General features: G+C 51.6%; 2 protein-coding genes across 3 annotated transcripts in view; one reads left to right on the top strand and one right to left on the bottom strand.

Moving 5' to 3' along the window:
- LOC149372324 (alpha-1,3-mannosyl-glycoprotein 4-beta-N-acetylglucosaminyltransferase B-like) overlaps positions 1-23,784 on the bottom strand; it is a 144,212-nt gene that overhangs the window by 32,113 nt on the left and 88,315 nt on the right. The window lies entirely within an intron of this gene.
- On the top strand, positions 12,449-23,184 carry LOC149372325 (uncharacterized). Of its 2 annotated transcripts, none has more exons than XM_089566790.1 (5): positions 12,449-12,731; positions 18,122-18,580; positions 19,117-19,596; positions 20,694-20,770; positions 21,468-23,184. In XM_089566790.1, exons 2-5 carry the CDS (start codon positions 18,173-18,175, stop codon positions 21,622-21,624), a joined length of 1,122 nt encoding a protein of 373 aa, XP_089422916.1. In that variant the 5' UTR covers positions 12,449-12,731; positions 18,122-18,172; the 3' UTR covers positions 21,625-23,184. The 2 variants fall into 2 exon arrangements, with proteins under 2 accessions (XP_089422916.1, XP_089422917.1); XM_089566791.1 differs by lacking the exon at positions 12,449-12,731 and adding an exon at positions 16,006-16,122.

Genomic DNA, 23,784 nt, shown 5'->3' with positions numbered 1-23,784 from the left:
TCACCTTACTCACTTTTTACTCCTTTCAATTTAGAAGAGTGTACACGCGCACCAATAAAAAATGTATCTCCCACCTATACGCGCCCATCACCCACCCAACACCTCCCAAATACCAAGCGAACGTTCTAACCAGTAATATAACGACTCTAATATACTATGTGTCTCTATTTCTTCGCGATCATTCGCGTTACGAACTCGTAACCGTCCCGATCTTTTCTTTTCTTTGTAATAGTTAGCATCCCAGCATTTAGACGTTTTGCCATCCCAGCTATATGCACATCCGACTGCTTCTGTCGAAAAAAATTATGCGCACATAAACAGATCAAAGAACGGTGCTGCCTCCACGCAGTTCTTTTCAGGTTTTTGTGGGCCAGTTTTCCTGACGCAAGTGCGACGCTTGCGCCGGTGTTTCTACAGCGTGAAACCCGCACCCCGTCAAGCCGAGGCCGTCACGTCAGTTGCTTCATCGAAATCAAAGCTTCACCGAAGTCAAGCATGTATTGTGCGGGCAGAGTATGCAGAAATCGTAAAGCATTGATGGCCACCGCTTCAAGAAGAAAGGAAAACCGACCACAACAGCGGTATTCACGCGAAAGAGTGCGTCCTTGGCGATGTCGATCCTTACGCCGACCCACGCGGACGCCGTTGACGCAGGCGGCCACAAGTAAACGTTCCGGAAGGCTTGCTGTTTTGTATTACGCCACCGGCCCGGAGACCCGCATTTCTCGTACACAGTGTCAGCCACTCTGCTTTCACCCTCCTTCCTGTTCGAGATCAGGCCGCTACAAAACCGTGACGGCCTCAGAGCCCGAAAGGCACATAAAGCGGTAGATATAATAAAACGTATTCGTAAAAAACAAAGACGAATTTGTGCACCTGTGTAGTTTCTTTTCGTTCTGTTTCTGTGTAGTTTCATTCATATATGCACGTGGCTCACAAAATTTTTCACCATAATAAATCGCTAAATGAAAATACCCCGACAGCTGTCACTCAATCTCGCGTTCCACAGTACTAGTAACCATTCTGCGAGTTTTTATTGTCATCGCAGTGAAGGACTAAAGCACGTGCTCATGGCCTCTCCGGGGGGTATTTGATCAAGAGGGCTACTCGACAAACGCTGTCCCACCTAACAGAAGGCACAAACGAAAACGAATTTCTGAACAAAATGCAGGAAAGAGGGCGACCAGAGCTGTTCTTAGCTCATTAAATTTCCATTTTGACGCGACAGCGTTAAACGCCCCGTTCTGCAAAAAATCCGACATCGGCGACGGCGTTGTGAGCGAAAAATCACGGGCACGACTCTGGCAGGCGGTACACCTGGCGGCTGGCATGGCCGGGCACAGATTATGGTCGTAGGGTTGTGCGATGTCACGTGACATGGACGATTTAGGAGGAGTTGCCAACTCTGGCTTCTCAAATCAGATGGTAGGCAGCTGAGGGGAATCGAACCCTCCAGCATCCTTCCATTCGGAGTCGTGCATGCTCCCCCTAGGCCACGAAGGCACGGTCGTAGAGCTTGGTTAAGCGGGGCTTTATATGGGTGTGACCCCCCTACACCTATCGCATCATGCCCTTAAGGCGGAGCTTAAGTGCATCCTCCAATTTTGTTGCTAATAGGTAAAAAAAAAAAATGTTCGGCACGTGACTCGCGACGTCGCACACATACAGTCTCGGTCGAAAATACCCGGGTCAAGGGTTCTGCTGCTGAAACGTGTATGAGCACACCCTCACGGACAGTCTTCAGAACCTCCCTGCAGTAAGTTTAAGACGATCAGCAGAACAACAGGACGAGCACAGGAGAGACGAACGTAGAAAAACGCTGAAATGGTGCGACCAGTAAAAAAGAAAATGCCATGATTTATTAGGAAGCAAACGAAGACACTTTTCTTCTCCCTGGACTGGTTGCACCATCCCAGTGTCGTGCCCTTCCACTCCTGTTTTTCTGCTTCCGTCTAAACGAAGCATGAAACTAGTTCGAATTCAAGGAGCCATCCGGAGTTTAGGAACTTCTCAAAATCCGCGCAAATGCTGCGCCATATATACCCTCTGGCTTCAGTAACAGGCGATCGTGGGAACGACAAACGCAGCATCCATCACTCATGACGCCCGCAACACTCTCCCGCTTTCTCACGTACAAACCCGATTAAAGGAGATTGTGTTGACAAAACACAATAAACGAACAACGAAAATGTACTTTCTTCGTTTATTCATTGCTCTTTGTCACCACAGCCTGTTGTAAATGGCAGCTATCGGCGCTGGCTAAGGTCACCTAACGACATTCGCGCGGCGCCGCTGACAGGAGATCGGTCAAGAGAGAAAAGAGCGCGCGGACATCGGACAAAGCAGCGCGTCGGCGATCGACCACGCGAGCTTCGAACGCAACAAGGCGCGAGCGCGACACTCATCGACCAGCGGCCCTTCGCTGGCGTCGCAGCGAGCGACAGCATCGTCGCGAACTCGCGCCCGTCACCCACGCGCGCCGTGAGAGACAATCGCGTCATTAGGGGAAAAGCCATTAAGCGCCAGCTTATATGCTCCGGCGGCGGCGCGCGCGCGCGCATCTATCGACGGCGTAGTTATCTGCACGAATAGATTAGCAAAAAAATATAAAAAAGGGAGTGGCGGAGAGAAAGGGACGCCTTACATGCAACTAGGCGCGCTACACTGCGCGCGATAAGTGAGACGTGCACAGTACGCGGGCGCAACAGCGGAAGAGAGGAGCGCGCGATCAATGCGGCCGGAACGCTGGAAACCGAAAGTATGAAGAAAGACAAAGGTTGTGAGCGCGCGCGCGGCGACCCGCAAGCTGCCCTTCACGCCCGACTCGCCACGCGGGTGCGGGGGCGGCTGAGAGAGGAGACGGTGGATGTGTAGCACAGTGGAGGATACACTCGGCCAATAATAAACGTGATTGAAGCGCGCCGCTGCTTCCCGTGCGCCGCGACGGATTCAGATCGCCGAGAGAGCTAGACTATAGCTATAGCTGGACTGTGTATTCTTGCTGGGCACGTCTCCGTGCGTAACGCCGCGCACGGCTGTGGGACGCGCTCTGCGAGATGAACGCGGCCGGACGTGGGAAGGTTTGGGAAGAGAGGCGAGGTGGCGAAGACGCACGGCGAGCGGAATCATCAAGTGCGAGCAAATCTAAGCAGGAAACGCGGTTGCGGTGCGGCCTCGTTATTTCGAAACTAGAGGACGGCGAGGAAAAGAAGCCCGAGAGGTTCTCTCCCTCTCTCACTCTCTTTTTTTTACTACAACCTAAATTTCGCTACAACCACACAGCTCTAAACTACGAGGCTTACACGAGGAGACAAAATAACTTCCCTGTACAAACCAATTATTTTGTTGTACTGCTGGGAGCCGCTGAAAACAGGTAAATTGAGGCCAGCGAACAGCTTCGGTTTGGTTTGGTTTATGGGGTTTAACGTCCCAAAGCGACTGAGGCTATGAGAGACGCCGTAGTGAAGGGCTCCGGAAATTTCGACCACCTGGGGTTCTTTAACGTGCACTGACATCGCACAGTACACGGGCCTCTAGAATTTCTCCTCCAAAGAAATTCCAGCCGCCGCGGCCGGGATCGAACCCGCGTCTTTCGGGTCAGCAGCCGAGCACCATAGCCACTGAGCCACCGCGGCGGCGCGAACAGCTTCGTTACTGCGGGATTTCGTTATAGCGAGATCCCCTCCTGCACTTCACAGTGCCGAAGAACAAATAAGGTTATCTTTTGATATTGAAAGCAAAGCTTGGTATAGACACTGCCGAGGCTATTGACACTACACACGACGTCGTACATATAGTTGTGCGTGATGACATGTGTAATTTCACGTACTGAAGCTACACTTTCGCTGTGAGACACGTCGTAGTGGAGGACTCCGAGTAACAGCTTCCACCACCTGGGGCAGCAGACAAGCATCTTTGTATTCCGCGACCCTTTCGAAATTCGGCCGCCGCAGCCGGGGTTCGATAACGCGACCTTGGGCTCATCAGCCGAACGCCCCATATCCACAGAGCCAACGCGGCGGGTCGCGTACCTATAGTAGTCATGGGCGCCAAAGTATACGAAGTAAAAAATAATGAATTTACGAGGAATGCGGTTTACCGCAACCGAAAAGTTCCAGCAGCAAACGAGGCTGCAGCCGCGAATGTCGTCGTTCATGCCCGAGATATGGGGCGACCGCTCGCACGCCTGTACAGTGCCTCCTCCTCCCATAGATTACATCCGGCGTCGGCGCGGCCGCAATTCAGGGCCGCGGTTAGCTAAACTAGGCCAAATACACTAACGCTCGGGGGCGCAGTAAAATGAAGGGCCCACTAATCCTTTGCGCATCCACGGCGGCGTCGGCGATTGTTTATGGCAGCGCACCATGTACGAGAAGCGCCACTTATTTTGCCTTGCGTGCCCATCGCTGGCTTCCTATAAAAATACAATTTGGAGCAACAACGGCGCATTTGCCACAGAGTGACCAATATGGCCTCACTTGAAACTATAGGCTTTACGTGCGGCTGTGAGGCAAATAGAGAAAAAACAACTCGCTAATCCAAGTGCTTTGTTAGTTTCCGACAGTTTCCGGATAATCCTCTGCGTAAAACTATCCACTGTTGTACTGGATGTTAGAACGTAGATATCCATCTTCTGGTCTTCTCTTTTCTGTGTACGGTTTGGGCCAACAGTTAGCGGTATGCGCACGTGCATATAGGTGTGTGCGCGCTTATGTTTTCAGTGAGGTTGAAACGACGAATATAATTAAGACTCATTCGAAATTACAGATGTCAAGAAGTGTCGCGCTTACGTAGAGGTGAAACACGCCCAACATAAACTTACAGTTACCGCCATGCACGTACCGCACTTCTCAAGAAGGCATACAGTGAAAGCTGTTGTACAGAGCCCTCCCGGCGGATTCAGGGCGTAGACCGCCAGTCAACAACCGGTCACGTGACAAGCGAAGGCCTGTGACACTGTGCCCGTTGCGATCGTGGCGTTGTCCAGGTTCCCGCTAAGTCTGCCGGTCTGCAGACAGGCAGCAGCACGTGTAGCGGAAGCTTTCACAGAGTTTAGCGCGTTTCGCAGCAAGGCATAAAAATTAAGGGAAAAAATTGTGCGAAATTTAGTGAGTGAACGAAAATGAGTGAGTGAGCGACTGTGAGTGACTGAATGGCACCGAATGAGCGAGCGAAAGACCCATGAAGCATGCGCCCCTAGGGCAACATCGTCCCACACGAATCAACGGTCGGAAGCACATGTGTGTATCCGTGACGGCAATACTGAAGCCGGGATAATCGGATGGATGCGCTTCGGCGGTTCGCTCGCGTCCCACAGGGGCAGGACCGAAATACCACGGGCCACTGCTACGTCATCACAGACCGTTCCTATAGCAGCAGTCCGCGAAAACAGGCGTGACTGTGGACTCGCGCCGACAGAGCACCGACATTCGCAGGAATCGCACGAATGGCGCAGTAGGCGCACTTCATGAACATTCCTAGCTAACCATGACGACCGCGATAACAATGAGAGCAAGCTTGACTGCTTCCGCAGCTTCTTCCATGGAGATAATAAAATCAGGCAGGAGGCATTCACGCCAGCGCAATTTGATTTGATCCAGCATCTACTTACTGCTCCACTTTCGGCATTTGTTTGCTGGCATACATGCGCGATACTTCACTCGTGCCTTATTGTAAATGATGGTAAAGTTCAGATGAGTATAGATAAACTTTTTCTTTACTGACGCGAACCAACAAACAGCTCGAATAACGGGCGTTCTTGCGTTCCGCTGTGGGAGTAATGCGGAAGATGCACATGGGGATCGAACCCGCTACCATCAGACCCATATAGCAGCTGTATATACGCGGTTTGAGTTAAGTGCCACCGCAGCGCTTAGCGTTCACACATCAAGCAGAGTCGAGACTGCGCGACCGCTGGCCCGCAACAGGTCAGCTATAGGTCAAGTGAACTGGTAGTCCCAACTATTGAAATGAGAAAGCATGAAGCGGAATCCGAGGAGAACGCTATAGCTGTAAACAGTAAATTTTATCTTTAACCCCTCAAGACAGCAGGAGGGCAGTTTGTATCAAAAATAAAACGCGGGATTGATGATATTCAAGCTGGAATAAATGTGTGGACGGGTCGGATTTAACGGGGTTTAACGTCTCAAATTTCCGGACATCTAATTTTCAGTCAGATGCTGACTTACGCTAAGGAGTATAAAAATAATACAAAAACACACGAGTTCTACAGCAAACTTAAAGAGAAACACCGCTCATTACAGCACAAGGCCTCCAGAAATTGATTAGTTCCGCACCGCCGTATCAACTCTGCAAAACAAATGATTTATTATACTCTTCGCAAGTTACTAAATTAGCACAATCCTCGACAATGTTCATACTATCTCCTGTTATATAAACACAGTTTAAAGTGTTTCTGTCCCACTTAGTCTTTAAATAACGTCTTCTCTTGAAATTCTTGTTGGAACATGTGTATTGCACAATTAAAATTTTCAGAGCATGATACCTTAGTGTGCATAATATTATATATATATATATATATATATATAGGTTGCGAAAGCGTGAAGTACTAGACTGCTTATAAGAATATATAGCGAAGTATACGCTTCGTTAAAGGAAACATATTTATTAAACTCGACGTTTCGATCGGAAGACCGATCTTCTTAAGGATCTTCTTCAGGACCTGAAGAAGATCGGTCTTCCGATCGAAACGTCGAGTTTAATAAATATGTTTCCTTTAACGAAGCGTATACTTCGCTATATATATATATATATATATAGCTATATATATATATATATATATATATATAGCTATATATATATATATAGCTATATATATATATATATATATATATATATATATATATATATGGGGGGGGGGGAGACGCGAGTTATTTCTGTGTCATTTGTAATCATGTGTAATTGCACTGCTGCTTCTGTCACGAAACGCGGCCGCCACAGACGTGTTTGAACCCGGATACTACGACTCAGCAGCCGAGTGCCTTAACTGCTGAGCCACCGCGGAGGTTGTGTGGACAGGTCTGTTTGAGTAACTAAGAAGGTAACGTGAGGTGAAGATAACGTGAGGTGAACACAAGAACACATGCGGGGACACCAGGGGATCGGCGAAAAGATGAAGAAGCGCGCCGTGACTAGCGCATAATTGAAGTAATTCTGAGTCGGCCTTAAATGTTCTGCAGCATGTAGACGCATATACCGGATGTCCCAGCTAAATGCAACCAAACTTTAAAAAAAGGCGAAGTGTCCTAGTCCAGTGAAACCAACTGAGGGTTGTTGATAGTCGTGTGGCCTAGTCTTGAGTATATTTTTCGCTCTTCAAAGTTAATTAATGAGTTCAGTTTAATTAGCTAACTTTTTAATTATTGACTCCAGGAAGAAAGTGTCAATGAAGAAGTATTAGATCGCCTCGAAAAACCGCTAGTAGTGCTGTTTCCGTCAAGTTACGATTTACGTAGCTTCATTTATTGGTCTTAAAAGAAAGTTATCACGTGACCAGCTGCTCGCTCACTTGTCTGCCCCAATGTGCACCCAAAGTCTCATCGAGGAGAGGACTTCAGAAAAAAATGGATTTTATTCTTTAAGGCGCGTCTTGGGACGTTGAAGTGGCACAGTTGTCATGTGGAAGCTTTTTCTTATGGTGTGGGTTATGGTTAAAGACCGGTAAAAAAACTATTTTACGTAAGCATTACTTTGCTGCAAATGTCTCAGTAAGCTGTTTCTCAAAGCGATCTACAACTTTTCCATTGACACTTTGTTCCTCATGTCAATAATTAAAGTTAGTTAATTAAGCTTAGCTAATTAGTCAACCTTGAAGAACGAAAAAAATACTGCAGACTAGGTCACGCGACTCTAAACAACCCTCATTTGGTTTCAGACGGCTAGGACATCCCGTGTTTTTTAAAAGCTTGGTTACATTTAGCTGGGACACCTGATATATAGCATATAGATATATATGAGAAAGAAGCCAACAGCCACAGAAACCAACGGACACAAGATATATAGCATACTGAAGTTTCGTCTGTCGAATGGTGACGGTGACGAAGCATTATATGAGAAGAGCATGGAGCGATCTCAGAGCTTCCCTCACTCCCAATCCCTATACGCAACACCTCCTGTCAAGCACGCACCGAATAAGTATATGCTGCCCACAACGGCCACGACATCCAACGGAACAATGTATCTTGTGTGTGCATGTGTGTAACTCCCACTTTGTTGTTCAGTAATGCCAGTTTCAAGGCGGAGAAGCCGTTCCCATGGCAACAGGCTTTTGTATACGTTTCCATCGCCGCCATGGCACATGTTTCCGTTCCGCTTCGCACACGGGTCACCTCGCTCGCTCGTGACGTCAGAATGATCACCGAACCGCAACAGTTAATTCGGAAACCACTTTGAAAACCTGGTCCCAAAAGCCGGACCCCAAAAGGCGGAGTAAAAAAAAATAAAACCGGATTACTGTTGAACACGTTAACTTGGCTCGATGTTTGAAAGTTCTCCGATAGGCTCGTCAACCATTGGCTCGACGCACACTATTACTCCTGATTTTGAAAATGTCACGCTCAATATTCAGCGGTCTTTAAGGGATATCTATAGATATCTATATAGACCTTCTGCTGAAGACTGCAGTATGCATGCGTAAGATACCTCAGGACCTCTATCATAATATCAATATTGTGAGGAAGATAAAACATCTATTAGAGATTAATCCTTCACACAAAGGTATTTTTTCTTTAATCTTCTTTAATTAAGGATTCAAAAGCTATGTGTTGAACGGTAAAAGAAACCAAAGAACACAAGTTTTTGAGCGGGAGGAGAACACACGACCACCGCCCGCCTAAACCATGGTCCCGTGCTTTTCAAAACACCCTTCAGAGGCTGATTTTTCTTCCTTTATGGGTATATTTGGAACCATTAAAAACAGGAAATATAAATATAGGAAAAGAGAGAAGCACACCGAAGCATTACTTTTAACTCCACCGCGCAAGTTCGCGGTGCAGTAAGCTCAACCTTTTATTTATTTTTTGCCGGCCATGGGACGACCCGTGCTCGCGTTGGGCGTCACTGCAACACATAGCAGCAGACGTCGCCGAGCGATACGCCATACACAGTGCGGCGTATAGAGCCCCAAGCTGCTAAGTATAGCCAGAGAGAGTCATTTGCCGCGCGAAGAAGCGATCAGAGCGCGGACGGTTGATGCTGCGGGCGCTATAGAGCGCGGAAGAATAGCAGAGGCGGCGGTAGCAGCAGCAAACGGCGAAGGAGAAAGGCGATAAAAGAACATGCGGAGCGGCGTTGGCGTCGTTGTCGTCGGTCCGGCGGGCGTCACCTCTTCTCACAGCAGCCGCGTACGTCCTATTTCGGGTGAACGACTACAGTCGCTAAGAAAACAAGAAAGCAAGCCCAACAGGCTGCCGTCTTGCAGCACCAAAGAGACGGCGATGCTGTCCGCATTCAACCGAGCTCCACTGGCGTGCGGTGGTCCCTCGCTGGTTAGTCAGCAGTACCCGCTGCGGCGTCCGTGAGCGAGATTATGGGGATCCGGAGCATTGTTCGCCGCCCTCGTATGACCAGCACGCCGGATCTCGAAATGGATTGGACATCATTTAGCCCGACACCGGTCGTCGACAGGAACACTGAGGCCTGAGGAGTTGCACACGTATAGGCAACATGCGCAGACCTCGCTTTATATACATACGCAAGAGAAATGGAGCTAGGGCAGGCAGGTGGGCGCCATGGAGAGAAGCAAAGCGCGCGTTGATGTCTTCCTGAAGTTTCGCTTTCCTCGTCTAATGACCCGACGTCCGCTACCATTTACTTAGTAACAAAACAAGAGCGAAGTTGCCTCCCCCCCCCCCCCCCCCCCCCCCTCTTTCCTCCGTCCCGCTTGGTGCTTGGTAGACAGTCGTATGCCCGACTGCACAGACATCCATAGGCGAATAGGAACACCGGCAATTTCGGGGTTCTCGTGAGCTCGCGAAAGCCACGGGAGATTTTGCCTTTTCCGCTTTACGGGCAAAGTGAAGGTCTCCCGAGTGAAGCGTCGGCGCACGCGAGGCCGCCTCAGATGCCGATTGGAGCGGCAGATATAAATCGTTTTGCGGCCCCGGCAGTCGGACAGGAGTCCCTCTTTTCTGTTTCTTTTTTTCTTTCGCTTTTCGTCGGGTCTCGTTTTCCACCACCGGCGGGCGGAGTGCCGCTTCATTTGGAGGACAGGTGACGCTGCCTACATCACTCCGAGGTCCATGACGGCTGGAGCTGCCGATTATAACGGGCTTCACTCATCTCCGCCGCTTCACTACATACACCGCTGCCCCTGCGTTGGTCACGGAAAAATCTAGCGTAGGAACATAAATTAATATATTATTATCAGGGGGCTAAAATATAGTTTGAAAGTAAAACCAAACTAAACAGCAAATAAATAAAAAATAAGCATGCAAATAAGGAACCCGGAAGCAGAAGACGGAATGGGAATCGAAGTCGACACAGCAGATCATCTAGCAAGCAGTCATCAAGCTCACAGTATGCTCGCATACGCACCTCGCCTCCAAGCTAGATTGAGGTTTATACGGCATACGCTTTCTATCAAAAGTTGTGACGCGATGAAGTGACGCGTGAGTACGTGCCAGACGCAATCAGTTCGGAGAAGCAGCTGGCTCCGACACCTTCAGAGACTCTTACTTCACAATAAGCGAAATGCACACATTAAAGCGGCGAGTGACATAGAATTAAAAACAAAAAAGCCAGTTTTTCGCGGCTCGCGGCTCCCGAGGTAGGAGCAAAATCAACTGCCCCCTTCCTGATCGAAGGGACGTGTGCTCAGAAGAGCAAGAAGCCAGAGTCAAGATGATTGACGAACACGCCTCTCCTTCAGCTGGCAGGAAATTGCTGCACACAACCGGTTGTTCCGGTCACCAGTTCGAGAGCACTCCGTGTGCTTCTCTTGTTGCGTACAGCACATTCCTCGCTTCAGTCAATGATGACGACATCAGCGTCAGGAAACGACGAGACCCTATGAAACCGGGAAGCACTTGTCAGCTTCGATGCGATCGGCACGCAGATCGATAGCATGCACCCGACAGGGATTTTGCCTATTAGCTTTGCGGCACTATTACTGCAAACTTATGCACTTGCGACCCTTCCAGATCCCATTTTCTCAATCCGCTCAGCACTCGCCGACTGCACGCCTTTCTGATGACTGATTCCTGCCCAGGAAATTGGAAAGGAGCTGAAGACTAGAAGCCGAATGATGACACCGCCAATTCATCGGCCTAAGTTCCAAACAGTCGAAGTACACGGTTATTAAAGACACTACACAGCTCCATCACACCGGGATCCGATATCACCATGCCTACGAGATATCACTGCTACGCTGAAGGTATAGAAAGACTACGCCGTTGTTCTTTTTTTTATTATTTTCCGACGCAAAACCACCGCGCGGTTCTTCCCGACTAGAATGCGATCCGCGGGAAGAGACAAAAGGACACGCGGAGCAAAGTCGGATCTGGGCGAATAGTCCGCACGCGAAACGACGCCGCGGACAAGGGGAAGAATTTAATTTCGCGACGGGGACGACGGACGGCTATAGCAGAAGGGGCCGGCGCCCGGCCCGGATAACTTTAGCTTGGCGCTGACCTCGCCTCGCCTCCTGCACGGCGGCGGCGGCGCCGCAAACCAAGAGGCTCAATTTTAGGGCTGTGTCAGTTATGCAAAGTTGGCTCCCAGGACTCCCACTATTTTTCTTTCTGCCCTCCTCCTCCCCCTTCCAAGCAGTGCGCCTCCCCTCGCTCAGAACAGCACAAACAGCTCCTCGGGCGGCGGCTACGACGCCGTGCAACCAACTGTCATGACAAGAGGGGGGTATCTGGAAAGTCAGGGCGGCAGATGGGAGGGAAAGAGAAGGGCGGAGGGGGAGGAATGGCTGGTCCGACCTGTTCGTCTCTCAATGCGCCACGCAGGCAGATGCAGGGGGCTGAGAGGGAGAGAGAGAGAAGCGCGCCGGGGGTGCAATTTGGCCCGCATCACTCCCCTCCCTCCTCCCAGTCCGGCGCTCCGCGCCCCGGGCCGCCGCCCGACGCAGCCCACAAAAGGGTTCTCCCGTTTACCAATAAGGCAAGTTTATTGCCACATCGATCGCGGGCCCTGGCCGCGCGCTCGGCTCCGCCGTCCGGCTGTAAAAATATTTTCCCCGTGTGTTGCGAGGGGAAGGGAAGGGGGGCACGAGCCGTCGGCCGCCGCCGCTGCTCGCGGCAGCCCGGCAGAGGGGAAGGCAGCAGTATGAGGAGGAGGCCGAGGAGGGGGTCCGGCGCCACTTTTTTATGCGCGCGCTCTTGTTTTCTTTTGCCCTCTCCCGTATGCGAGCTCCTCTCGCCCAAAAAGAATGGGCGAGCGGGAGAGAGGGGCCATCCAGTCAGGTGACCCCGATCGAGCGCTCCGGTTGGAGGAACGCCGCCTAACACACTTTTTTTCCGTCGGCTAAAAATTTCTCGGGGAAGGAAGGCTCGCAGACGACGCCGGCACTCCCGCGGGCCGGGCTAGGAAAACATTTTTCCGTGCCGGCGCCGCCATCTTGGAGCGGCGCCCGTTGGCGAGGTCGTCGCCGCCGTTGCTGCCGAACGTCGCGGGAGCTTTGTTTTCGCACCACGGCTGTCGTTGGTGCCGGCATCGACGCCCCGAGTCTTCCAGCACGCGCCGCCGCTGACCCGAGGGAGAAAAACGTGAGTGCTCCGACGTCGGCGTCAGCTGCTGGGCGCGGGCAACCCCGGGTGTGCGTCTGTGCGTGCGTACGTTCGCTCCCCCCCCCCTCCTACCCTCGTACAGGCGGAGTGTCTCCGCTTCCCGGAAGTGACGTCACGCTCCTGTGCAGGCGCATCGGTAACAGCGGCGTCTCGGTCAGCGTCTTGTGATGTCGCCGCCGTCTTTCTTGCTTTCTCGCCTCCTTCCAACGTCCTTTAATTCCAGCGTGCTGCTAGCTGGTCGTACAGTCGACATTTGCGTACCTTCGTTCTGCTTTTAATCTTGCGCTGTGTATGTGTACCGGCATAACGTACCACTCATAGAGTTCGCGTATATGGTGCCGCAAATATGTGATAACAGAATTCATGGTACCATCGACAGCCGCGGCAGTCACCTTTCGTACGCGAACGTGTGTGTGTGTGTGTGTGGGGGGGGGGAGAAAAGCCATACGTTGCAAGCATGTCATTGTTCGTGGCCCGCCGCGCGCACCTATGCTCACCTGAAGTTAAACGCGTTCAACGGGACAGGCCGCGCCTAGAAAGCTGAATGCGCCCGCGCATAATTTATTTCTTGCGCGACGCAGTAGCAGGGAAGACGCAGGCTAAACGCAGTCGGAAAATACCGTGGCGTCGACAATGCCGCAGCGACGACGTCGGGAAAATGAAATGCGCGCGTCGTCGAGGCAGCGAAAGATGATTGTGGTAGTTTCGGCTGATGTGCACTAAGTATTCCGCGTACTGGCTGTGGGCTCGCTTCATACGCCGCTGCCTTATCCTGAAAGCTTCCGTGCAGAACTTCTTGGTGCCCGTTTAAAATCGGAAGTGTTCGCAAGTCGACTGCATTCTAGAATAAACTCGCGAAAGGGCCATTGTGACGTAGCCAATGGTTCCGGTCAGGTTTGCGAAGTGACTTCGATTTTGCTCCTGGGTCGATGTCACTGCCTTCTCTGTGCGGACGGCTATAACCAAGCCACACCCTTTATATCGAAAAAGAATAACGAATTTAAATAAGTTGCAAACTATCGACCACGCTTCACCTTCAGAGTGTAAAATCAAAGTGTGCGCATCGCTGGCTTGGTACCATAACTCCACATACTATACTGGCAGCACAAGTACAGTGAACACAAGGAAGCAAGATCCCCGGCTCTGTTCACTTGTTACCCTCCGTCCGCGTTCCATTCAAGAACTCTGACCACGATCGCGTTTTCGACAAGGGCAGAACGCTCCTTCTGGCCGTGGGCCCATTCGTTCGTCTCACTGTGGGGCCGAAGTCACGCGAGGGAATAGACAGCCGAGCGATGTCGCAAAGTGGAGATGACTGAGCTTTTCTGGTCTCTGCTGTGTGCTTGGCGAAGTGCAGGAGGGCGATAATTTGACGCTCGTTGAAGTTAAATGCCGTGGTTAGGCCTGGGGGGGACAGGCACTAGTGCTCTTTCCAGGAAAACAATCGAGGGGAAAACCACAGTGATGTCTTCTTTTCTTCCCTCAGAAGCGCCTTAAACGTTGTACGTAATCATAATTTGTAATGACTCCCCCGAGTGCGATTTTTGTGCATAAACAGAACTACGAAACAATACTAACTAGTTACGTTACTCGGTGCACAAGCACTAACGCGCCCACGGAAAGTTAAACGCGACGCATGGCAGCGAGATTTCGACGTCTCAGCGTTGACTCTCGGCCCGTGGAGCGCGAAAGAAATGTCGCAAGAAAGGCGTGACGTCAAAAAGGACACAAAAGTGTCTGGGTTATAAACAACGTTATGAAAGTCATTCTATATGCGCCTCCGATATTCTTTTCTCCCTTTCTCTCTACATAGTGGGGGAGGACTTTTATAATGCAGCTTATCGATCAGCACGTGTTTTTGCATATTTGCGGTGCCAGTAAAAAAAAAAAATTATTAAAAAGTGGCCTAGCCTCGCGACCTGTTTCAAATAACAAGCCCGGGGGCGCAGTACCGCGCCTTCGGTGGAGGACCTTATATATTACAGCGAGGTATGGCGTACGTATGCTTCTATGGTTAGCCTTCGCCGAAGCAGCTATCCAGCCATGCGCGCCGCGTAGGAAGGAGCCCGCCGATCTCCGATCTGAAATGATCAAAGCCTCGCGGTTGCTCGCCCAAGGTGGATTATAAATAAGTCAGTGCTTCATTATTTCCTCCCTCCGCCGAGAACTTTCGGCGTTCCCGTCTTTTCTTTTGCAGTTCTTTTTCTTTCTTTTCTTCTTGGCGCTCGACGCGTCGTCGAATGAACCGACGAAGAAGAAAACGGGCCCCCCGCATCCTCGAAAACGAAAGAAAGAAAGCCTTCTCCTCAGAAAAAGAAACCTGTCCTCGCGGGAGAGCGCACACAAAGGGAAGAAAAGAAAAATGGAAGAATCGAGGCGGGGAGTTCGTTGCCTTGCGGCCGACGCCGTGCAGAAGCCTGTTTCGCGCTCGCGAAGGTGTGTGTGCGCGCGCGCGCGCGTTTGTGTTTGTATGGTAGATAGATAATAGACGGCTCTCGGGGGGTGTTTCGGTTTTCTCGCGGTTTTTTATTTTCCTTCCGAGCAAAAAAGAGAGGAATCGAGATTGGCATCACCTCCGAAGGAACGATATGACTGGGACGCCTTTGTGCGCGAGTCGACTGTAATGACTCGCCGCGCCTCGAGATAGCGAACGCGTCGGGCCCGCCGCTCCCAGACTTGAGAAAAGCTGCCCGAAGACAAAAAGACCCCTTTCGTTCATTCAGAAAAGAAAATAATATGGAAACAAAGGCCTCAAAAATAAGCGTGTGTTGAGCGCAAACGCGTTTGATCAATGAGGACTGGTGTAAATAAGAAAAAAAATAGTAGAGCTAAGTTTACCGGATTAGTGCATTGGCATTGATTAGTGAAAACTGGCTGGAATTAGCGGCGTTTCCGGCACGTAAGGTGGGTCAGACGCATGCATGCAACGAGGACGCTGGCGCAAGTATATTCAGACATTTTATGCACACTACGAGCCAACCTGACATACAGGTATACTTGGCTTTCATTTTCTGTTTCGTGCATGTTTAGCTGCTTGGGTTTGGCCTGCTGGTAAATTGGTTTTTGAAAAAAGGATATCTGTCTCGCAAATCTCGGTGGACACCTGAACCACGCCCTAAGGGAAGGGAGGAAGGTGGGAGTGAAAGAAGAAAGAGGTGCCGTAGTGGAGGTCTCCGGAATAATTTCGACCACCTGTGGATCTTTTACGTGCACTGATATCGCACAGCACACGGGCGCCTTTTGCGTTCCGCCTCCACCGAAACGCGGCCGTGGCAGTCGGGTTCGAACGCGGGTACTGCGGCTCGGCAGACGAGCGCCTTAACCACTGAGCCACCGCGGCGGGTGTTTGGCCTGTTTGTTCCGAGCACGTGTAAGTACTTGGCTTAGCCTCTCTGTTTCGAAATCATTTGGCCACTGGCCGTCGCCGCTTTATGAGAGCACTACCGCGGGGGTTCGGTCTTGCACGTTCAGCTCGGATATCAACACGCTTTCGACTTTCCCGCCTGCACGGGGAATATCCGCTTCCGCCGGCATGCCGAATCTATACGAGCATCCCACGGCGCACAGTTTTTGCGTTCTTCGCACCTCGTCAACGCGGCATTGAACGCTACAGCTGACTGCGACGCTCGCAAGCCTCGTGTGGCTGCTGTTGCGTGGTACGCTTCACCGCCGTGCATAGCGATCCACCTCTTCACCTCGGTTATAGTTACTTCTAGTTCACTGTAACCTCGGTCAACCACCGCGCTAGCCTCTCCCTTGCCTCCGCAACGAGCGAACCGCCGGAGCCTGCGACCTTCCTGCCTATCCCCCAGGCGCGCGTCCTGTCTTTCCTTTCCTCCCTTCTCGGCGGCGCTCGTTTCCGGGTGATGCGTACCATCCTCCTCTTCCCGCCACCGGATTGGGAACCTTCCAGCACTGCAATCGCATCCGAGGTTCCCTGTGTATCTGCCTTCGCAACGTAATTATTACTGCGTAGTCGACACGATTAACTTCGGAGATAACGTGAACGGACGCTCAGAACAAACTGGAAACAGTTTAGTAACTTACTGAAGCAACATCTCGAGCAAGTATGCGGGTCGTAGAGAAAAGCCCAGAGGTTTTGAAAGCCCGCCGCGCCAACTGGCCTGGGATCTCGCCATTCGTCCTTGAGTCGCAACAATAACGACGACCCTTAAGAAATACCTGCAAATCATGGTGTGCCCTGTGTTGCCAGCTTAGGGCCACGGCGGCCATGTATCTTCCAAGCACGGCAGCGCGAAGAAAAGGAACGCGGTATTCTGGGTCTCACACTCTCTCGTCGCCGAGACAGAATGAATGCGTTACGGCTGCCGATGTGCCCCTTAAATGTTTAAACAACGGATAAAACCGTGTAAAACTGAACTGTTTATAGTCATGAAAACTGGTATTAATTCAGCGTGGAATGCAAAACGCAGACATACCGGCAAAGTGGCACAAACGCGATGCGCAAGCTTTGTGTGTGCGCAACATGCAAGTGGCGCCCTCATCCGGTACGTTTGATAACTACAGTTGCGGTGGGTAGCTGTGCAGTGTGCGCATTCCAGCCAAATTTTCAAGCGAAAGGACTGCATTCCCTAGAATACAAGAACTGCGGTGAAGGCTGCGTTACAGGAAATGCGCTGCAGGTCCTGTAACGTCGGATACGCAGCGGCAGGTGACCCTCAAAGGAGGCCCTCCTGCCAATGGCGTCGACCGATTCTCGTGTCATCCCCATTGACCTGCTAGCATCGGCTTTAACGTATTACCCGAGTCGTCATTGAAAATCGATCGACGCCATTGGCTGGAAGGCCTTCCTGGAGGATGTAGGCCTACCACTTCTTTCTCGAGTTGTACCCGACTGAAGGACGTTGGGACAGCGCAAGATATCGCGTTTACGAATGCACCTTCACTGACAGTCAGTGATGCAGAACGTCACAAGGCTTTTAATTTAACCTTGCACCGAAAGGTGACGCGCGGAAGTACAAAAAAAAAATCGTAACGGCTAAGGGCGTGCACAAGCACAGAGAAATATGACATGCAATGCTATGGGCAGCGTCGCCATCGTTGTGATTGTGAACATAAGCACGGACGGAGCGCATGATGACAAACCGAGTTCCGATTGCGCTCTCCTCAGGACTGGCGACAACATGCAAGCGACAGGTGTCTGCCAGGCCCATGGTCCGTGCTTTCTTTTCGTTTTGCCATCGAACAAATGATCTGATCGCACCAATAGCATTTGTAACACGCCGTGGAGAAGTGTCCAGTTCTCACGTCGCTCCTATACGGGCTGGCAAAAATGCATTTCAGCCCGGCAAAAACTCTTCCGCTTAAGACTACAGCCAGCTGATCTCGACCCGTGCGCGCACCTCCAGGACGCAGGTCCCACACCAAGCGGGCGACAAGCGGCGGCAGCGCTGGAGAAGATGGCCGAGCAGTGCGCGAACGAGGCCGTGTCCGGCGGCGGCGGGGCGGGCGACAGCCCCGGCCTGTGCGTGAGCCAGAAGATCCACTGGCCGCACAACGTGACCTGCTACCTGGTCAAGTTCTACCGGCAGACGCCCTGCCTGTGGGACCACTCGCACCGGGACTACAGCGACAAGGCGGCCAAGGAGCGCGCGCTGCAGCAGTTCTCCAACGAGACGGGCTACCCCGTCGAGGCGGTGCGAAAGAAGCTCATCAACCTACGCAACCAGTTCACCAACGAGTGGCAGAAGATGGACCGCAGCAGCAACTCGGCCAAGCCGTACCGGACCAAGTGGGCCTTCTACCGCTCACTCACCTTCCTCAAGGACGTCGTGCTGCCCCGGAAGCCCCGGAACTCATCGTTGCACGTGAGTGCACGTCCGTCTTAACTGCCACCAGTGATATGCAATCACCTAGTGTTCAGGGCATCGAGATGCACGCACAACAGCTGATATGTTTCGTTTGCTCGACGTAAGCGAAAGCTGCATGCCGAAGAACGTTGAACCTTGAGGAATGTCGTCTTCGTGTGCGACGTGCGTCGACCTCGAGGGTTTGCCCACAGAGAGAGTTAACATAAAGTGTTCAACGTATAAAATCTTTCAATACCGTCAGTTACAGACCTCTGCATTTTGTACTTCAGAAGAGTTTAGTTGGTTTACAGCCATTATGTTCATCTCATATAGCGCAAAACACACACCTGCCCTTGTGTGCTCCTTTCTTTTGTGTGGTGTGTGTTTTGCGCAATATGAGATTATTGTAATCACTTTGCCATACGTATAGACAGTCCCATCACGTGACCACGATGTCGACCTTTCTCCTGTCTGGCGACTTTTCAGCGACAAGTATGCAGGTCTTGAAAAAGAAAAGTAAGTTCTGGCTCCTTCGTTTTCTTGGGCTCATGCAGCTCGAGGGAGGACCCATGCGGATGCAGTCGATGGGTGCGCTCTGTGGCGGCGGAGGCGGCATGCAGGCTGGGCTCGACTCTCGTTCCATGGACATGAACCCCAACTTCGGCTTCGCCCGGGAGCGGCGGTTCCACGAAGCGCCGCACTTCCACCACGACGGCCTGAAGCTCGAGAACAGCTCGTCGTCGTCGTCTTCCCATAACCACAGGAACTCGCTGACACACAACCACCTCCACAGCGACGACGGCTCTCACCACCACGACGGAGGACAGGTGGCGCTGCTGGACGGCGCCGGGCACCAGGACAACAACGGCAGCTCCTCGCAGCAGACGCCGCAGCAGGCGGACCAGGACGTCACCGTGATCGGAGCGGGCGCCGACGTGGAGGACCTGGAGCTGTCCCAGTCTAGCAACTCGCTGGTGCTGTCGCCCGAGGTGACGCTCGAAGAACCGTCGTCCAGCGAGAGGAGGATATTCCCGGTGAGCGACGAAGGGCTCCGATTCGTCGCGCACTCCGTTTACAGGTTATGCTTTAGTTATCGCGCGTGATAAGCGTGCCACGGTGCCAACAGTCTCTTAATCCCGCTTCCTTGAGCGCCGTAAGGCGACCAGCTACTGCTGGTCAGACACAGAAAATCCTTATAGCTGTCCTCTCGCTGAATACATCATTATTATTAAGAGCACGGCAAGTTCGCGGGGGTCACTTGACACTATAGTAGTATGCCGTAACTATAGGGATGAACTTTTCGTTTTTTTTTATTTGAAAGTTTGGCGGATTTTTTTCGGTGTTTATTGCGGTTTTAACGCGATAGCTTTAAGGGCTCCGCGTCGCACAAAAGCCGTCGTCGGCGTCGTGGGCCGTGAACGAAAAATTCGCGAAAAATCCCCACAGAAGCAACCTAGATGCAGGCGGTCCACTTAGGTCATGTGGCCTTGTGGTGTCGTCACAACCTGCCCAACGGATTGTGATCAAACTGCCCACCCTGGCAGGTGGCAGTTTATGGTTGTTCGCGAGACGCTGCTCGGTAATCTCACAAGCCCCACCGGTGGCAGCGCCATACATCGCAGGGCAGTGGCGCATCGCTTAACCGCTGCACCGCTGCGCCAGGAGTGGTATGAGGACTCCCAAGGATATATGAATGTAAAGGAGAGTGTCTAATTCCGCATATATGAACATTAGCCCATTAACGCTATCGCATCATGCTCGATAGCTCATACTCGATAACCAGCACGCTGCGACGTGCATGTCAATTTCAAAAATGAAATCGGCGTACTTTCTTTTTTTTTTTTGACCGAAAAACCTAACCCCTAGTAACAAAGGAAGGATCAGAAATGGTTCCTCACTCGTGCTCCTCAAGCAAAAAAAAAAAAAAAATACATCATATTTGTGCTTGCGATGCAAGTGCACTCATTCATACCGCAATATATCCCTACCCTCCCGAAGTTTTTGGTTACTCTTTGGTTGCACAAGCAGGTGTCTGCAGCCCTGCTTAGCATCATGTTGCAGGGCTAGAAACAAAACTTGATCCAATCCTATCACTCAACAACGCTTCTTGCACTCTTTTTTTTTTTTTCAGCCCGAGGACGACGGCTTCCACCAAGAGATACGGCCAACTTACACATTTCCAGGGGAACGTTACGGCGACCTGCAAAGGTAGGCCACCACCACAGCTCTCATGGCGCAGCCTTTGACATCCAGCCTTTGCCGACGCCGGCGAGAGAGTAAAGCCGGTTGGCCGACGTGCGCACGTAGTACTACTAGGTAGCGGTACGACATTCCGAACTGATATTCGGCCTCTTTAGGTGAGAAACGAACGGAGGACTGCGAACTTGTGCCGAACGCTCACAGTGCTCAATTACTCATTAAGAGGTAGTTGTTGAACGTCATTTCGCTATAGCGCGAATAGCGGTGGCGCCAGTGTCGGGTCCTCAAGCTTGACGGCAGCGGTGTTCATTCTCTCTATTGCGGAAGCGTTGCGTGATTATGCATACAGGGTCGGCCGCAAGCCAGCTTCTGACGGCTTGTACTTCCTGCCCCAGAATAAGTGACTGCATCTTACTAGCATGCAGATGCCGCAGTCGCAGGCCGTGAGTACCACATATAGACATATCTGTAGAGTCATATTACACGACGTTTAATCGGCGCTAAGAGGATTCAAACAGAAATGTCAGCCAGACTTATCGCATAGTAGAGGCGTGGAGGCGAGAGCAGAATAGGGTCGGCTTCCAGCTCAGGCATGCCTGAATTGGGACAGAATCACGGACGCCGCAAAACAATGCAGAGCCTCAATACTCATAGCGTCCGACGCAACCACTGCTGACGCCTCTCCTCCACGTTTCTGCCTCTGCAGGGGCGACCACGTGGACTCGTTCACGTGCTACATCGGCACGGAACTGCGGCGCATCCCGGACGAAGAGACCGTGGGCGCGCTCAAGCTGCAGATCCTGAAGCTCATCTTCGACGCCCAGGCGACCACGGCCACGTACAACGCGCACCCGCCGCAGTGATGGCGCCCCCGTCAACAACTCTACCACTGCCAGCGACGACGCTTAGCGCACGCAGAGGAATACAAAGGAGAGGCGCCGACGTCGAGCCTGTACCCACATTACCCTAGCCAGCCCCGGTGGCGCATTGCGCATGCACAGTGATATTATATATAGTATATATCGCACATAGGGAACGCACTGACTTGAATCTCTGTCGACCCTACCCTACCAGTTCCCTTGAGCATGCTTCCGATTCTCGCAAAGTCCGAGGGGCAGGCGCACACGAAAGTTCCAGAGTTCCACGCGAGACGGCCGGGCTTTCGCATATGGCGTCCCTCACTAGCTCCATCCAGATCACTACACCAACGACCAATCATTCGGACTGGCCCGAGGCCAGGGCCACATGGAGCGCGCGCACTACGTAACATAGCGTCGCCTTCTTTTTTTTTTATTTTTTGATTCGCGACAAGCAGCAACGATCTCCATAGAACAATTTCACGCTTTTTACGGGCGTTTATATAGCGGCTACTCAGCGAGGTCACAAAGAAATCTCACGATGCCCGGTGCCGACACCAGGCGATGCAAGCGTTAACCCTTTGGACTGTACAGACTCACAAACGAGCGATCAAAGTAGAACGCTTTACCCTCACTTCCAACGAAAGCTTAATTTGATAGTTGCCACTTTGACGGGCCGTGTGGCGCGGATATCTATGCACACGCAAGAAACCGATAGCGAATGTCAATGGCCCGTGCCTGACGTTGTTCCCACAAGAATAAAAAAAACATAAATAGCTTTAATATACACGATATCCTTCAATGTTAATCCTACTTCCGAAGGAGAGGAAACATTTTCCTAAGCAGCACAGGTAATCGGCCCAATATTGAAAATGGTTTCAGTCTGGTCCTTTGTAGAACCGGCATTTGCCAATACGTTTCCAATATTGGGCCAATTGCCGGTGCTGCTAGGGTTATGCTGTCGGCAGGCAGGGAATTTTCCACTTGGCGAAGCAACACTCGCCGCCACGGCACCACAGCAATGTAGTTCCCCTCCTTCCAGGCTTTTACGAAGGTCAGCAAGGCAAGAGACTCTGTTTGTGCTTGATACCAGGAAAGAATTCAGCACAGTCTTCATTACACTCTGGGACGGCTGAAGAGCAAAGGTGAAGGCGAAACCGCACGCGATATACTACAGACTCTCGCGCTTGGTATATATCGGAGAGATAGAGCAGGACACCCGCTGAACCGTTTTATGCAACTTCCGCGCCAAAAAAAACGCCGCGTCTTCGAAGGTGAGAGGTGTCCCGTAGAGGTTCTATAGGCATATACATTGCACACACGCGCATGTATAACAAAGGGTCACACAACGCGACGCCCGTTATACTTCCAGCTCCGTCGTCGCATCAGTCGCGGCGACTACGGGGACCGGGTCACGTATGCACACCCGCTCCGAGTGCGGGCCGAACGAAGACGGCTCTTCCGGCCTCCACGCTCCAACGAATGAGTGTGCAACGCGCTGCTAGTTTCCGCAGAGCGCGCGAAAAGCTGTCGGTTTACGAATAAAAACGCACGGATGTGACGAAACGCTTCGGCGTGATCCTTTCCTTTGATCCTGCTGACGTCGGCGGTGTTGGTGATGCGTGTATATACCTGCCGGAGATTTGCGTTGGTTTTTCTGCGCAACGCTAACCACTGCACAGACGCGCATAAATTTCGCGCGACCTAACGCGCGTGCGATGTGCATACGCGTACTTGACTCGTGCAACGTTTGCAGCGGAGATCGAGCTGGCGTTGCATATAAACGCCGTGCTCAGTCAGAGGAGTGTGTAGCGGAGAGGGGGGATCACAGGTTTGACCCATAGACGGCGCCTTTGTAGCGTCGACTCTAGTCGACCCTAGGGTGCCTTGATGTGGCCGGCCATCGAGGCACCCCAGTCGACCCTATAGGTTCTCTGCGTGCTGCCCGTTTCCAGTCTGCCGCGGGAGCTTCGCCTCTCGACTGCAGGACAGAGGTCAACATCTAGCTTGTCCGCCAAGACGTCCTTCAGAGAAGACTCCAACATTTTCGAAAATAGTTTTTTTTTTTTGTAAAATTATGGTTTTTGCGGCATAAAAATGTTGCCGGACACCGGAAAGCCGGTAAAATGTCTAAAATATTAAGCTGGTTAACTAATTCCAGATAAA

The sequence above is a fragment of the Amblyomma mixtum genome, chromosome 1 (genome assembly GCF_055824585.1).
Source record: "Amblyomma mixtum isolate Tamu chromosome 1, ASM5582458v1, whole genome shotgun sequence".
Taxonomy (NCBI): Eukaryota; Metazoa; Arthropoda; class Arachnida; order Ixodida; family Ixodidae; genus Amblyomma; species Amblyomma mixtum.
This window is presented reverse-complemented; position numbering and strand designations above follow the sequence as displayed.

What these genes read in the sequence shown, in the direction of transcription:
- LOC149372325 (XM_089566790.1), top strand. Translation starts at nt 18,173, where the DNA reads ATGGCCGAGCAGTGCGCGAACGAGGCCGTGTCCGGCGGCGGCGGGGCG. An exon ending in CCCGGAACTCATCGTTGCAC is followed by an intron (nt 18,581 to 19,116) that starts GTGAGTGCACGT and finishes GGGCTCATGCAG; the next exon opens with CTCGAGGGAGGACCCATGCG. An exon ending in GCGAGAGGAGGATATTCCCG is followed by an intron (nt 19,597 to 20,693) that starts GTGAGCGACGAA and finishes TTTTTTTTTCAG; the next exon opens with CCCGAGGACGACGGCTTCCA.